The 16,785-nt window shown below is 41.7% G+C and overlaps 1 protein-coding gene across 8 annotated transcripts in view; it reads left to right on the top strand.

Moving 5' to 3' along the window:
• Nucleotides 1-16,785, top strand: part of PHF20 (PHD finger protein 20) — a 182,159-nt gene that overhangs the window by 62,313 nt on the left and 103,061 nt on the right. For 7 of the 8 annotated variants that reach the window (XM_048820707.2, XM_048820706.2, XM_048820702.2 and 4 more), the window contains exons 8-9: nt 8,876-9,055; nt 10,341-10,517. In XM_048820707.2, the coding sequence (XP_048676664.2) occupies nt 8,876-9,055; nt 10,341-10,517 (357 nt within the window). The remainder of the gene's footprint in view (nt 1-8,875; nt 9,056-10,340; nt 10,518-16,785) is intronic. The other variant, XM_048820698.2, reaches the window with a different exon arrangement.

Genomic DNA, 16,785 nt, shown 5'->3' with positions numbered 1-16,785 from the left:
GGCCTCTCCACCTAGGTGCTGGACATTGAGGCCGCTTCTGGCAGCAGCAGGTGCCACTGCTGGGAGCTGCCTAAGGTAAGCACTGCCTGCCCGGAGCCCAAGCCTCCTACCCCAGGTCAGAACCCCCTCCCGCACCCATACCCCAGCCCTGAGCCTTCATCGAACCCAAATCTCCCGCACCCCTGCCCCAGCCCTGAGCCCACTACTGCACTCCAAATCTCTTGGCCCCAGTGCGAAGCCCCCTCCTGCACCCAAACCCCTCATCCCCAGCCCCACTCCAGAGCCTGCACCTCCAGACGGAGCCCTCACCCCCTCCCACATCCCAGCCCAGAGCCCCTTCCTGCAACCTGAACCCCTCATTTCTGGCCCCATCCTGGAGCCTAGGGGAAGCTCTGCGCCTCCCCTGCCTGCGGGGCTGAGTGTCACCTGCAACTGATATTTTTTTCTGTGGGTCAGTGGTCCCTGGTAGAAAAGGTTTCCCCACCCTTGCTTTAGATAATGTGCCCATTGGCACTTTTCTCTAATTTTAGTAGTTTTAAGTAATGTTAGCAGATAAGTATCCAAGTTACAGGGTGGCCTCATGAGGTCTCTTGGCTTTGTTCTGTCTAGCATACAATAAAGCAATGCCTATTTACGATGGTCACATTAAGTACCTTTATTCATAGATTCATAGATATTAAGGTCTGAAGGGACCATTATGATCATCTAGTCTGACCTCCTGCACAATACAGGCCACAGAATCTCACCCACCCACTCCTGCAAAAAACCTCTCACCTATGTCTGAGCTATTGAAGTCCTCAAATCCTGGTTTAAAGACTTCAAGGAGCAGAGAATCCTCCAGTAAGTGACAGGTTTCAGAGTAACAGCCGTGTTAGTCTGTATTCGCAAAAAGAAAAGGAGGACTTGTGGCATCTTAGAGACTAACCAATTTATTTGAGCATAAGCTTTCGTGAGCTACAGCTCACTTCATCGGATGCATACTGTGGAAACTGCAGAAGACATTATATACACAGAGACCATGAAACAATACCTCCTCCCACCCCACTCTCCTGCTGGTAATAGCTTATCTAAAGTGATCACTCTCCTTATAATGTGTATGATAATCAAGGTGGGCCATTTCCAGCATAAATCCAAGTTTAGCCAGAACGTCTGGGGGAGGGGGGTAGGAAAAAACAAGGGGAAATAGGCTACCTTGCATAATGACTTAGCCACTCCCAGTCTCTATTCAAGCTTAAGTTAATTGTATCAAATTTGCAAATGAATTCCAATTCAACAGTTTCTTGCTGGAGTCTGGATTTGAAGTTTTTTTGTTGTAATATCACAACTTTCATATCTGTAATCGTGTGACGAAGAGATTGAAGTGTTCTCCGACTGGTTTATGAATGTTATAATTCTTGACATCTGATTTGTGTCCGTTTATTCTTTTACGGAGAGACTGTCCAGGTTGACCAATGTACATGGCAGAGGAGCATTGCTGGCACATGATGGCATATATCACATTGGTAGATGTGCAGGTGAACGAGCCTCTGATAGTGTGGCTGATGTGATTAGGCCCTGTGATGGTGTCCCCTGAATAGATATGTGGGCACAGTTGGCAACGGGCTTTGTTGCAAGGATAGGTTCCTGGGTTAGTGGTTCTGTTGTGTGGTATGTGGTTGTTGGTGAGTATTTGCTTCAGGTTGGGGGGCTGTCTGTAAGCAAGGACTGGCCTGTCTCCCAAGATTTGTGACAGTGTTGGGTCATCCTTTAGGATAGGTTGTAGATCCTTAATAATGTGTAGGAGGGGTTTTAGTTGGGGGCTGAAGGTGACGGCTAGTGGCGTTCTGTTATTTTCTTTGTTAGGCCTGTCCTGTAGTAAGTGACTTCTGGGAACTCTTCTGGCTCTATCAGTCTGTTTCTTCACTTCCGCAGGTGGGTATTGTAGTTGTAAGAATGCTTGATAGAGATCTTGTAGGTGTTTGTCTCTGTCTGAGGGGTTGGAGCAAATGCGGTTGTATCGCAGAGCTTGGCTGTAGACGATGGATCGTGTGGTGTGGTTTGGGTGAAAGCTGGAGGCATGTAGGTAGGAATAGCGGTCAGTAGGTTTCCGGTATAGGGTGGTGTTTATGTGACCATGGTTTGTTAGCACTGTAGTGTCCAGGAAGTGGATCTCTTGTGTGGACTGGACCAGGCTGAGGTTGATGGTGGGATGGAAATTGTTGAAATCATGGTGGAATTCCTCAAGGGCTTCTTTTCCATGGGTCCAGATGATGAAGATGTCATCAATATAGCGCAAGTAGAGTAGGGGCGTTAGGGGACGAGAGCTGAGGAAGCGTTGTTCTAAATCAGCCATAAAAATGTTGGCATACTGTGGGGCCATGCGGGTACCATAGCAGTGCCGCTGATCTGAAGGTATACGTTGTCCCCAAATGTAAAATAGTTATGGGTAAGGACAAAGTCACAAAGTTCAGCCACCAGGTTAGCCGTGACGTTATCGGGGATAGTGTTCTTGACGGCTTGTAGTCCATCTTTGTGTGGAATGTTGGTGTAGAGGGCTTCTACATCCATAGTGGCCAGGATGGTATTTTCAGGAAGATCACCGATGGATTGTAGTTTCCTGAGGAAGTCAGTGGTGTCTCGAAGGTAGCTGGGAGTGCTGGTAGCGTAGGGCCTGAGGAGGGAGTCTACATAGCCAGACAATCCTGCTGTCAGGGTGCCAATGCCTGAGATGATGGGGCACCCAGGATTTCCAGGTTTATGGATCTTAGGTAGTAGATAGAATATCCCAGGTTGGGGTTCCAGGGGTGTGTCTGTGCGGATTTGATCTTGTGCTTTTTCAGGAAGTTTCTTGAGCAAATGCTGTAGTTTCTTTTGGTAACTCTCAGTGGGATCAGAGAGTAATGGCTTGTAGAAAGTGGTGTTGGAGAGCTGCCGAGCAGCCTCTTGTTCATATTCTGACCTATTCATGATGACAACAGCACCTCCTTTGTCAGCCTTTTTGATTATGATGTCAGAGTTGTTTCTGAGGCTGTGGATGGCATTATGTTCTGCACAGCTGAGGTTGTGGGGCAAGTGATGCTGCTTTTCCACAATTTCAGCCCGTGCACGTCGGCAGAAGCACTCTGTGTAGAAGTCCAGTCTGCTGTTTCGACCTTCAGGAGGAGTCCACCTAGAATCCTTCTTTTTGTAATGTTGGTAGGGAGGCCTCTGTGGATTAGTATGTTGTTCAGAGGTATTTTGGAAATATTCCTTGAGTCGGAGACGTCGAAAATAGGATTCTAGGTCACCACAGAACTGTATCGTGTTCGTGGGGGTGGAGGGGCAGAAGGAGAGGCCCCGAGATAGGACAGCCGCTTCTGCTGGGCTGAGAGTATAGTTGGATAGGTTAACAATATTGCTGGGTGGGTTGAGGGAACCATTGCTGTAGCCCCTTGTAGCATGTAGTAGTTTAGAAAGTTTAGTGTCCTTTTTCTTTTGTAGAGAAGCAAAGTGTGCGTTGTAAATGGCTTGTCTAGTTTTAGTAAATTCCAGCCACGAGGAAGTTTGTGTGGAAGGTTGGTTTTTTATGAGAGTATCCAGTTCTGAGAGCTCATTCTTAATCTTTCCCTGTTTGCTGTAGAGGATGTTGATCAGGTGATTCCGCAGTTTCTTTGAGAGCGTGTGGCACAAACTGTCAGCATAGTCTGTGTGGTATGTAGATTGTAATGGATTTTTTTACCTTCAGTCCTTTTGGTACGATGTCCATCTGTTTGCATTTGGAAAGGAAGATGATGTCTGTCTGTATCTGTACAAGTTTTTTCATGCAGTTGATAGATTTCCACTGCATACGGCTAAATACAGTGCCTTGCATAATGACAGGTTTCAGAGTAACAGCTGTGTTCGTCTGTATTCGCAAAAAGAAAAGGAGTACTTGTGGCACCTTAGAGACTAACCAATTTATTTGAGCATAAGCTTTCGTGAGCTACAGCTCACTTCATCGGATGCATACTGTGGAAACTGCAGAAGACATTATATACACAGAGACCATGAAACAATACCTCCTCCCACCCCACTCTCCTGCTGGTTATAGCTTATCTAAAGTGATCACTCTCCTTACAATGTGAATGATAATCAAGTTGGGCCATTTCCAGCACAAATCCAGGTTTTCTCACCAGCAAGAGAGTGAGTTTGTGTGTGTGGTTTTTGGAAAAAAAAGGGGGGGGGTGAGACAACCTGGATTTGTGCTGGAAATGGCCCACCTTGATTATCAGACACATTGTAAAGAGAGTGGTCACTTTGGATGGGCTATTACCAGCTGGAGAGTGGGGTGGGAGGAGGTATTGTTTCATGGTCTCTGTATATATAATGTCTTCTGCAGTTTCCACAGTATGCATCCAATGAAGTGAGCTGTAGCTCACGAAAGCGTATGCTCAAATAAATTGGTTAGTCTCTAAGGTGCAACAAGTACTCCTTTTCTTTTTTCTCCAGTAAGTGATCCGAGCCCCATGCTACAGAGGAAGGTGAAAAACCTTCAGGGACTCTTCCAATCTGCCCTGGAGGAAAATTCCTTCCTGACCCGAAATATGGCGATCAGGTAAACCTTGAGCATATGGGCAAGATTCACCAGCCAGATACCCAGGAAAGAATTCTCTGTAGTAACTCAGATCCCACCCCATCTAACATCCCATCAGGCCTATTTACCATGAATATTTAAAGATCAATTAATTGCCAAAATCATGTTATTCCTCATACCATTATTGCCTAAGAGAATTGCATATATCTGAGAAATTCTTGTTTTAGAAGTCATTTAGTGTCTGGACAGAGAAATGTACTTGTATGACTAAGTCCCTGAGACCGGCTTCCGATCCTAGCTGTTGAGGTGCCCCTCACCCCTCTGTCAGAGCCAAAGACTGAAAGTGCAGGCTCCTTATCCCTAGGGAGACCCTTTCTTCATCCAAATCCACCAAGAAATTGCCGGGCAAGACTCAGAGTGCGGTGAGCCCTACAGGGAGATCTCCCACCTATTCTTACTCCCATCAGCACTATTCCCTCTCAGACTTCACCGTTCCATGTAGTCCTTGTGTAAGCTCAGTTCCATATTGGTCCATAGGAACTGGTAGTGAGCTGACACTAAGCAAAATCAGAACCTCTGAAACCTCACTTCTCGAGAGACTCGGCACAGATAGCAATCCTTGACATGATTGTGGCGTCATCAAAGACCTTTGCGTTGAAAGATGCCAGCCGTGGCACCATGGTTAGTGTTCGTAACCCAGTGGCACTTCTGGCCACACCACTGCATCAGCTGGCACTGGAGTTTATGGCAGAGACTTGCTGATTGTGCAGGAGCCAGGGTCACCTCTTTTATCTGCTTTGCTGCCATTTGCTGCACTAAAACAATGTTGATAACTTCTTTCCTGCTACCCTGCTAGCCTTACGCTTTGCTCCATGAGCAATAGCTTTTTCCCATGGATGTGGAGTATTCTCATCAACCTCATGTGAGGCTTCAGGTGATAAGAGAGAATCTGGATGGGACCTAAACTCTTATTATAGGGGATTTGGACATTCCTCCAGGGAAGGATACTGGGAGACTCCACCACAAGGTCCCTGGCTTCCCACACCATGGCTGCTGGGAGAGTGCCTGTGGGTTCCAATTTGGCCATATTGGGACCCGTGGTTCTCCTACAGTAGGGCAGAGCCTCAGTATAGACTCCAGCAATCTGCAAGATTATTTCCACCAACCATGGCGTCATAAGGTGTGCCAGAGCCAGCACCTCCCCAACCCTCACCAGGATAAGAGGAGGACTTGGATTAGGTCTCATTACCAGGTGATATATTGGCTCTGGTGGTACCGTCATCATCATCCCCAGTGAAGCTATTGTCCAGCAGACGCTCTATTAAAGCGTCTGTCTATTAAATTGATGACTTTTGGGGATTCCAACAACAACTTAAGAGGATTGTGCAGACTCTGCAAATCCCCATGGAAGAAGTTCAGGAGCAGACCCACAAATTGGTGTATATACCCCGGTCCTTCACACCAGGAAAAATTGCCATTCTGGTGATTGTACCCAGTGAAAGTATTGTCAGAAACACCCATACACAGTAGCTCCTGCCTTTTGTAAAATGGACAGAAATATCAGGTTCCACCCAAAGGGCCTCAGTTCTCTCATGTACTTCCAATGCCACCTTCGTTGTTGGTATTGAAGGCCAATGAAAAATCCCATCAGTATAAATCAAGACCCAGAGACAAGGATCCAGAGAAACTAGATTTATTGAGTTGAAAAGTGTACTCATTGATGAGCCTTCAGTTGAGGGTTACCATTTACCAAGTCCTGCTGGCTTGCTGTAACTTCAGGAATTATGAAAGAATATAGGCCTTTGTGACAAACTTCTCTGACCTGAAAGGGAGAATTTGGGAAGAGTCTCAGAATATGATTTTGTGGCTAAGGTGAGCCTACAAGCAGTTCTGGATTCAGCAGATACTGCTACCATATCAGTGGCAATGATCATGATGTATGCCTGTCTCCTAATTCCCATGGTCCCCAGAGTGCTCTGCAAGATCAAACAGGATTCAGCTAAGCTGATCCCTGTAGACCCAGGATGTATGTGGCAGCTTTGGTTCCTGGACATTCTGAACCTGTCAGCCTCCCAGCCCAAAACCTTACCGTTGTTTCCCGATCTTGATATCACAAAACAAGGGGGAAATCCTACATGTGGATCGGAGATATCTTTATCTCAGGGCATGGAGGTTGGCTGGTTGTTGACGGTAAAGTATGCCTGCTTCTGTTCAGTCAGGAACATCCTCATGTGGCAGTTTCTTGGGTGCCCAGGATTGTGGGTCCCTTGTCTCCAGTGTGAGGGAGTTCATCCTGTGTTAGCTTTTTGTCAGCTCCTGTACACCGCCAGCCTTTCAACTACTCAAACACACTCCTCAAGACTCTGCCAGCTCAGTTTTGCTTCGCAGGTGTACCTCAGTCCCCAAACCCCCTTTGAAGAGTGTTCCTCGTAGCATCCAGACCCTGTCACTGGACCCTCTCAGTGATTACCAGGTAAGCTGTTCCCCAAGAGACAGTGTGTACACAGCTGGAAGGTTACAGCTCAGGATCAGGTCCTTTAATACAGCACTGTAATCTATTTATGGGGTCATCAAATGAAATTAATAGGCAGCAGGTTTAAAACAAACGAAAGGAAGTATTTTTTCACACAACACAACCTGTGGAACTCCTTGTCTCAGGATGTTGTGAAGGTCAAGACTAGAACAGCTTAAAAAAAAAACTAGATAAGTTCATTGGCTAGGGGATAATTGGAATGGGCAGTGGGGATGGTGTCTCTAGCATCTGTTTTCCAGAAACTTGGAATGGGCAACGGGATGGATCACTTGATGATTAGTGGTTCTGTTCATTCCCTCTGGGGCACCTAGCATTGGCCGCTGTCAGAAGACAGGATACGGGGCTAGATGGACCTTTGGTCTGACCCAGTATGGCCATTCCTATGTTCTTATGGTGAAAACAAATGTATAAAGTTCAGAGATACACAGATTCAAGTGAGTATAGAGTAAAAATAAAACTGTTATAAATAAAACTAAAGTAAAACCCCATTTCTTGAGACTAAAATGTCACATGCCCAACCCTTGTCTAAAGCAGTTTCTTGCCCTCAGTCTTTCTGCAGAGCTTGCTGGTTTTCAGTGAATCCAGGATTCATTCCTTCACAAGTCATCCCCCTCTGCCAAAGGTGTTCCTCAGTGAACTGAATAATGAAGTGTTGTCCTGGCACCCCCTGTTATAGTTCAGTAGACGTTTGGTTTGGTATGGTTGGTTTGGTCGTTCGTTCGGTGTGCTGGCTCCATATTGAATTCACACACGCTTGCCAACCTCTGTTTCTGGTTGACTTGACATGCAGGTGTAGCTCCCATTGTTTTTGGCTTGCTGTGCTTAATTTACATTTGACAGAGAGACAACTCTGCCTGCCTGCTTGCCTGACTGGAAGAAACCTGTTTCTTCCTTTGGTTACAGACTTCAAAGTTTAATATTAGTAGGTATACATAATTTCTGTTGTAGTGTTAATACATACCCTTCACAATTATATTAATGATCAGTGTGTCAGCAGCTTTCATTTGATACCTTACATGACCTTTTTTTATAGATAAATACTATGACTACAATGTGGTCAGTGTTATGAGTTTGGCCTGACAGGAGTTGCTGGTAGAACATTGAACATTGGCTCTTAGGCTCATCCCTCATAAATAGCAGGAAGGGACATTATGAGGGAAACTTACCTGGAGAAATGGACCAGGTTTTCTCACTTGTGCCAGTGGAAGTCCATCACCCCTCATCACTGCTTGATATCTTGAATTCTGAATTACTCACAGGAGATAAAACAAAGTAATTTATCCTTGAATTCAGTCAAAGTACACTTGGTGGCGATCTCAGTCCATCATGCACCTATAGACAGCCGTACAACCTTCTCCTAGCCACCTGTGATCAAGTTCCTCAAAGGCCTGATTAAAATGTTATCCGTCAAGGACCCTGTCACTCCGTTGGCTCTGAGTCTAGCTTTGAACAGTTACCGAAAGGTTCCCTCTTTCATATGTAAATGAAAACTGTTTCTAGTCGCCATCACTTCATTGAGGAGAGTGCTGCAATCTTTATTCTCCAAAAGACTTCAGACTCCCACCTCCATTACATAAAATCACTGCTTAGCAGTCGCCAGCAGTGGATTATGCATATGGACAATCACTCAAAGGAGAATGGGAAGTTACTTACCTGTTTCATAATCAGAACTCCAGTTATTGGGGGTAGAGGCATAAGTGATCTACAGGTGTTAACCACATAGCCAGTAGTACCTCATTGTCGAACTTCAATGTTTTTCATGATTGACAGCCTATTTGCACAATGAAATTAAATTTTATTATGCTTTTTAGCTCAGGAAAAGTTGAAAAACTCTCCAGGCATCAATGAAAGAGACCAAATTAGGAGACGATCGTCAAGGCTGTCATCCAATGGTAGTCCTGAGATAATAAATACAGATATTGTTACAACAACTTTTGCTGAAATTGGACCTTTGAAAGATCCAGCGTCTAGTCCAAAGGAACCAGAGGAATGTAAGTACTTTGTTGTAATGATATGCTCTTGGGTCATTATGAAGGAGAGTTGTTTAGTCATGTGTTATAACTAATTACTAAGATGAAGTTTAAATGACTTTAACTTGTAAAGAAGATTGATAAAACTGATTTTATGTTTAGTTTTTATGTGCAGTCAATACATTAGAATCCACTTGAACTGGGGACAGATTGCCCAGATAATCCAGAGTAAAAGTTTCTCTAAGGTTTAAGGGATCCCTGTTGGAACTAGTTGAACCATATAGAATATCCATTCATTTATTCACTTCCTAATTAATTACTATTTCAGCCTAGGAGCCCCCCATCATAGACCAGCACCCCATTGTTAGGCACTGAACTAACCACAAATAAAATGACAGTACCTGCCTTATAGTGCTTACATCTGATTGGATGGATGCTTTTTCTCCCTTTTACAACCTTTCTCCCCCCCCACTAGAACAATCTCCAGCTACTGTATTTCACTCTCTCCTTTGTAGAACCTCCACCAGGTACTTAAGATATCATGGTGTAGTGAGAACTGTACTGTTTAAATCAGGGCTATCAAGCCATTAAAAAAATTAATCGTGATTAATCACACTGTTAAGCAACAAAAGAATACCATTTATTTTAAATATTTTTGGATGTTTACTACATTTTCAAATGTATTAATTTCAGAGTGTACAGGGCTCACTTTTTATTTATTTTTTATTACAAATATTTGCACTGTAAAAAACAAGAAATTGTATTTTTCAATTCACCTCATACAAGTACTGTAGTGTAATCTCTTTATCATGCAAGTTAAATGCGATTGACAGCCCTAGTTTAAATACCTTGATTGAGCCACTCCATTCTCTCCCCGACTTTCTCAGGAAATCCGATCTATTAAACCCAATCGGGCTGTGTGGTCTGTTGGAATCACTGGATTTGATGGGGGGCATGGAATGGCGTTAATGTCACGCTCCCCATCAGTACCTACCCTGGGCTGGGGAAGCTAATTATCCAACCAGTGGACCAGATTCAGTGATGAATACTGGTCATGTGCCACATTGCGCATATGCTGAAAAGAAGACTGGATGTGATATTCAAACGCTAAGAGGGAAGGGAGTGGAGGTTTTGTTTCACACATTCCTGTTATCCACCTAAAACAGAATATGGTGAGACAAACACATCTGCTTTTGCCTTAAGTCTTCAGCATCTTGTGATGTAGAGCTGTATTTTCCAGTACTTTGGCTATCTGATGTTTTTGTGTATTTTGCTCCCACAAACTCCTTTTTTCTTTTTCTTCTAGTTCAGTTAGAAATTCCTGTTGAGTCTGACCAAAACTCCTGTGAACAAGCACATCAATCTTCTGGAGATGTATCACAGACCACACCGCTTGATGTGAACAGCAGTTTAAAGGAAGAAAAAGTTGATGACCGTGAGCTCTCCTTTAAATCTACTGAAACCCAAGAGCCTTCTGTTACAGGTTCAATTTTAGATTTAACAAATTTAAAATGTGATGCCTTTGTATTTTTGTGTATTTATGATAGAACACTGGCACTAGGCACCTTTTTTCTTTTCAAACATTTCTCTATTACATGATTATTTACAAATTAAAAAAGGGGGGGAGCATTTCTATGAATACTGTATAAAGGAAAAATACATGCTTTGGGTTTTGATGCTCTGAGTTTTGCTATTATAGGTTAACTTTGGGGTTATTATGAACAATTTTTTGTAAACACAGTGGTAATTTTGCATTTCAAATTATTAGGTTTTAGCTATGTGAAAGGTAGGGTAACTCTACAGTCTCATATATGCAATAACCATACAATCATGATTAATATATTTGTGTTTTGTGGTCCAAAATAAGATTAAACTGATGTTTAAAGTGATATTAATTTCTTTAGTATATTTCCCCCCTTTTTATCATCACTGCAGGAGAGAGTTAAGGTTGTTGGGGTATCCTAACTGTGCATTTCCAAATTGTAACATGTATGGATTTCCTTAAATTAACCTTAACTTTGAATTTTCTGGAGTTATAATTCTTCTTTGTGGGAATGATTAACATCTCTTTAATGTTTCTTTACCCTAAACATCATAATAGTACTTTCGATCTTCACTCCGTTTTAACATAGTTGTTGTGTGGGAGTTTTATGTATTTTATAATTAGAATTTTCATACATAAACAACAAATTAGAAGCCCCAAGAGAGATGCTGTGAAAATTCCAGTTATTTGAAGATAAGAAGTTTTAAAAATTAACTTTTAAGGCTTGATTCATCAATTCTTGCTAGTGTATGCCATTCTGAACTAGTGCAAAGCAGCCAGAGCATCTTGAGCGGTTATACTGGATTTACAGCTGCCTGACAGTGTTAGAGTACTAGATTATACACTCTTGATTCCTTCTACGTCCCTGTGTACACATACCTCACAGTCCCTTTCCCTCCATCTCCCATCTCTGTTAAGTAGATCTGATGCAAAAATAGATTTTTTTTTTTAAAAGAAATTTTGGGGATTAAGGGTCATCTTTTGCTGCTGTTCTTCATAACCAAAAGTTTCTTCAGGAGTAGCTTTGGCACAAAATCTCCTTCAGAGAAATTCCTGAAGTTCCCTCTTTCAAAATGACTGCCATTTTCCCCTGTTCTCAGTGGGACTGAGATACAACCTACCCTCAGCTAGGATGGGCCCCCTGTTTCCCATTGTTCCCGGTGGCAATGAAGCCAAACAACCTTCAGGGAAGATGCCCCTAGGAACACTGTTAAGAACTGGTGAATTAGGTGGTGGCCATCTTTACTAAGGGTATCCTGTGGCCTCAGTCCTGTTCAAAACAATGGTTGATCATGACCATTTTGAAAGAGAAGAATTTTTGTGTATCCCTGAAGGAGATTACTAATCTTCAGCCTTTGACAAACTTTGTTATAAAAATAATGGAAGGGAAAAATCCTACCTGTCACATCAGCTCCACTCAATCTTTACCTCTCTGCCAATGTCTGCTGATAGACAATACGTTAGAATTTGTAAATTCTGAATGATCTTCTTTGACACAGAGTATTCAGTTTCTTAAAGGACTCATTTTTAAATTAATTTTTATAAATTAGTTAATAGATTTACATGTAAATTCTTAGAACATTAATTCTGCAAGTGCTGTGATTTCAGTGGATACAATATGCTCTATTCATACATAAAGTGGTTGAACTTCAAATGCAAACTCAGCCTTAACTATGGAGCTGCAGTTGATGCCTCCATATAATATGTTTTTGGATTATGACATTCTCATATGTATGGTACTTAATTTATATTCTATAATTTAATAGAACTAGTGACTATTGGAGAAGGATTAAAGGCATGGTAATGTAATTCATGCAAATCAACTTAGGTTTATGAAAAACACATCCTATCACATTAACTGGATAGCTTTTTTTGATTGCAAGTTTGGTTGATAAAGGTAATGTTGATATTTGACTTGGTAACACATGGCATTTTGATTAAAAAAACTGGTATTATATAAAATTAACATGGCACACTTTGGGTTAAAAACAGGCTAATGTATCGGTATCAAGATGTAATTATAAATAGGGAATTGTCATTGAGCAGGTGTGTTTGCAGTCCTGTTGGAATTGGTTCTTGGCCTTATGCTATTTAATTTTTTTTAATCAATGACCTGGGAGAAAATATAAAATGATCACTGATAAAGGATGCAGATGACACACATGTTGGGGGACTGGTAAAAAATGAACAGGGAAAGTCACTGATACAGAATAATCTGGGTCACTTGGTAAACTGTACTCAAGTAAATCACGTGTTTTAATATGGCAAAATTTAAATGTATATGCCAAAGAACAAAGAAAGTAGGCCATACTTACAGGTTGGGGGACTCAATCTTGGGAAGCAGTGACTCTGAAAAAGATTTGGTGATTGTGGTGGATAATCGGCATAAGATTCCAGTGTGATGCTGTGGCCAAATAGAGCGAGTGTGATCCTGGGATGCATAAACAGGGGGATCTTGAGTAGGTGTAGAGAGCTTATTTTGCCTCTATTTGGCACAGGTGCAACCACTGCTGGAATATTGTATCCCTTTCTTGTGTCCATAGTTCAAGAAGGATGCTGATAAATTAGAGAGGGTTCAGAGAAGAGCCACGAGAATGATTCAAGGATTAGAAAACATGCCTTATCGCAGTAGATTCAAGGAGCTCAATCTCCTTAGTTTAATAAAGAGACAGTTACAGGGTGACTTGATTAGTCTATAAATATCTACATGGGGAACAAATATTTAACAGTGGACTCTTCAGTCTAGCAGAGAAAGGTAAAACATGATCCAGTGGTTGGAAGTTGAGGCTAGACAAATTCAGACTGGAAATGAGATGTTAATTTTTAACAGTGAGAGTAATTAATCGTTGGAACAATTTATCCAGGTTTTGTGGTGGATTATCCATTATTGACCATTTTTAACCCAAGATTGGATGTTTTGGGGGAAGTTCTTTGCCCTGTGTTATACAGCAGGCCAGATTAGATGATCACAACGGTCCCATTTGGCGTTGGGAATCTATAACAGGGAAAGGTTGTAAAACATTTGGATTAACAGTTAACTTTAATAAAAAGCTAGAAAAGGGAAAGCTACCATGATACCTTTATATATTCATTTGGAATGCAAAGTTTTTAAGTAGTTTCAAAAATGTTTGATTCCAAATAATTATAAACTGAAAGTAGCTGAAAATTGGTTTCTCCTTTAGTTACCTCTCAAGATCTGAATTCAGAGTTCTGTTTCCTTTACAAGAGTTGAAGGCATCACTAACTACAGCAGTATAAAGAATACTTTTTCTTGTAATATCAAATATTACAGTAGAAACAGACAACCCAGAGCAATCTTAACTCGGGTTCTGACACCTTTTAAAATGTATTTATTTGTGATCTGTACATCCACATGTTTTGTAATGATTTGGGATCTCAAACAGTATGTTCTATTAGTTTTAGAAAAAATTCAAGTAATCCTTTGAATTAAAAATTAAAACAATTGCAAATCTTTTCCTCCTTCACTTGCCTCCCAGGTCTTGAGTTCAGGATTCCACATGTTCCCTACAGTAGTCTGGATCCTGACGTCTTTTCCCTCTTAGAACCCTCCTCCTGCTGAGGTGAGAAGGTGTTTGAGCTGGGATTGTATGGGGCTGGAGGAGGAAAAGGACAAAACAGGAGCTTTAGTTGAATGTCTGTTGGAATTCCAAGAGGGAGTTTCTCAGGTTTCTAGTGCAGAGCTCTGTGAAGCATACCTGCGGCTGCTGTCAGATGGAAGCTCTGCTTACTACAGGGCACAGTAGAAGAGTATAATGCTGGTGTGCAATCAAATATTCATGAATTCAAGGAACACTAATCCCCCTCACTTGCCCTTTTTCTTACATTCACAAACCTGTTTGGTCCCTTGCCTAGGAGAAGGGAAATCTGCAGGTAGCTCATGACCCTGGAGCGTGTGTAGTTTTGTTTTTGCCCATGTAGAGATGAGCTTTGACTGTGCATACATCTCTGAGAATTCTGTAGAAAACTGGCAGTGCCTTATTCATTTCAAGAGTCGTAAGATAACTTGATTGACTTTGATTGCCAGACTGCAAATGGGAGAGCTTTCTCAGGCCATGGCTGTTCTAAAGAAACATAGAAATTGATTTAGGGTATGAGACTGAATGAACTATTGAAACTCTAAAGGCACAATAAATACGGTATATAATGGTGCATGGTGTACTTGTCCCTACCTCAAAAATTCTGGTCTTTTCTTTGTGGTTTCTTTTCCTCTGACTCTGGTTCGGGGTCATTAAACGTAGGCTGCTGGAAATCAGAGGTGATTTTCTGGATTTGATATTTCATTTTCCACTTCTTCTAGTAAAATATACATAATATAAAAATGTCAAGTATTTATAGATGGACATACACAAGATATGCTGAATGTAACTACACTGAGTTTGTTTTGCTGACATTTCATTGGAAAGATTTTAAGAATAGGAGTCATTCACTTATTTTTTCAAAGAGTAAGTGCTGTCAGAAAGTAAAAGTAAAACATTAATTTGATAGCATATTCAGTTATCATAGAAATGTAGGGCTGGAAGGGATCTCAAGTGGTAATGAAATCCAGCCCCTTGTGCTGAAGCAGGACTAATTAAACCTAGCCCATCCCTGACAGTTCACGAAAGCTTATGCTCAAATTTGTTAGTCGCTAAGGTGCTACAAGTACTCCTTTTCTTTTTGCGAATACAGACTAACACGGCTGCTACTCTGAAACCTATCCAACCCATTGTTAACCATGGAAGCCTTTAAGTGGTTATACTTATCAGAGAGCCAGTCTCTGTTGATTTGACCAAAATAGTTTTTCTGTGATTAAAAGTGTTAGTATTATTGATTACTATCAGTGAATGCAGCCATATCTGTAGTGTAACTGTCTTGCATCCCATCACAGACTCGACTGCATGATCTTCTCAGGAGAAATTATCAATATATTCACTTTAAATGAGAAGCACATCAGCAGTAGGCAGTCATGGGAGATATCACTGAGATCCATCTTTTTCCCATCTATCCTGGGTGCCAGGGTGCACATCCATCCCTCGCAGACCATTGACCCCAAACTGTTATCTGATGAACAAAAAAAGTTCTATCATTCCATAAACATACAAGTAGCCTACGTTGGGATGCAGTAAAACTACGATTGTGACATTGGGGAGTGGCCAACTTACTTTGGTGTGTCTGCACTTGACTCTCCATGTCCCTTTTTATTTCCTTAGAAACTGACAACTTGGTAAACCAGTCTCAGAATAACTTTGTTCTTCTGCAGATTTAAGGCAGGCCTATTCTAGAAAGTTTTGGTAACATAACTATGTTGGTGAGGGGTGTGATTTTTGCCAGCATCGCTGTGCTGCTAAAAGCTCTAGTTACTTGTTATAAAAGTGCTTATACCGATGTAGCTGATGCCAGTCAGGGATCTGAAATATGCTATATCAGTGTAAGCACTTGTATCAATATAAAACTGTTTCTTCACTAGGAACATTTGCTGCTTTAACCATATTGATATAATTAAACTGGCAGAACTATCTAGTGGAGACTAGTCCTTAGGAATCAGCTCCTTTTGCTTGTAAAACTTGCACTCCAGGTAGTAACCAGGTTCCACTCTAACTCTCCTCTTCATCCCTCATTTGTCTTTAAAAAGGTTAATGAAAACTCTTGGTTTTAAATATGCATTGTTCTAGCTGTATGCCTGGTTTATCTTGTGCTGACTCTGTGTCTGTGTATTCTTGTCTCTCAAACAGGGGTTGTATCTGTGGAGATGAAAGCAAAAAAAGGTGCTGTGTGTGGTTTTAAAGCTGAATTGATTCATTCCATGAATGAATCATCCAAATATCTTAAATGACCAAACAGGAAAGTTACTTCAGCTATTTGTTTTTGAGAGTTCAGCTTGGATACCTTGTTGAGCAACCATATCCGCAGACTGCCTTTACTGTTGTGTGCATGCTCTTAAATTGGCAATGTAAGATCCTGGAAATCGGAGATGGAAATGACCTATCATCTCAGGAAAATGGAGCATTCTTCCCTAATATTTTCATCTGTTGTTTGTACAGCTTAGTTCTAATGTCACAAGGAATAGAATTTCCATCTCTTCCTTTTGGGAGAATATTCCAAAGTCAAGTAAAATGACTAGCCTTCATTTTTAATCCTTGGCTGTGTGTGGTATTGGTGCTGCATGTTTAGCTGTGAGATTGTTGTGTAATTTGCATGCAGCGTGCAC

Source organism: Caretta caretta, chromosome 13 (genome assembly GCF_965140235.1).
Source record: "Caretta caretta isolate rCarCar2 chromosome 13, rCarCar1.hap1, whole genome shotgun sequence".
Classification (NCBI taxonomy): Eukaryota; Metazoa; Chordata; order Testudines; family Cheloniidae; genus Caretta; species Caretta caretta.
The sequence above is the reverse complement of the archived record's forward strand: the minus strand, read 5'-3'. Positions and strand labels throughout refer to the sequence as shown.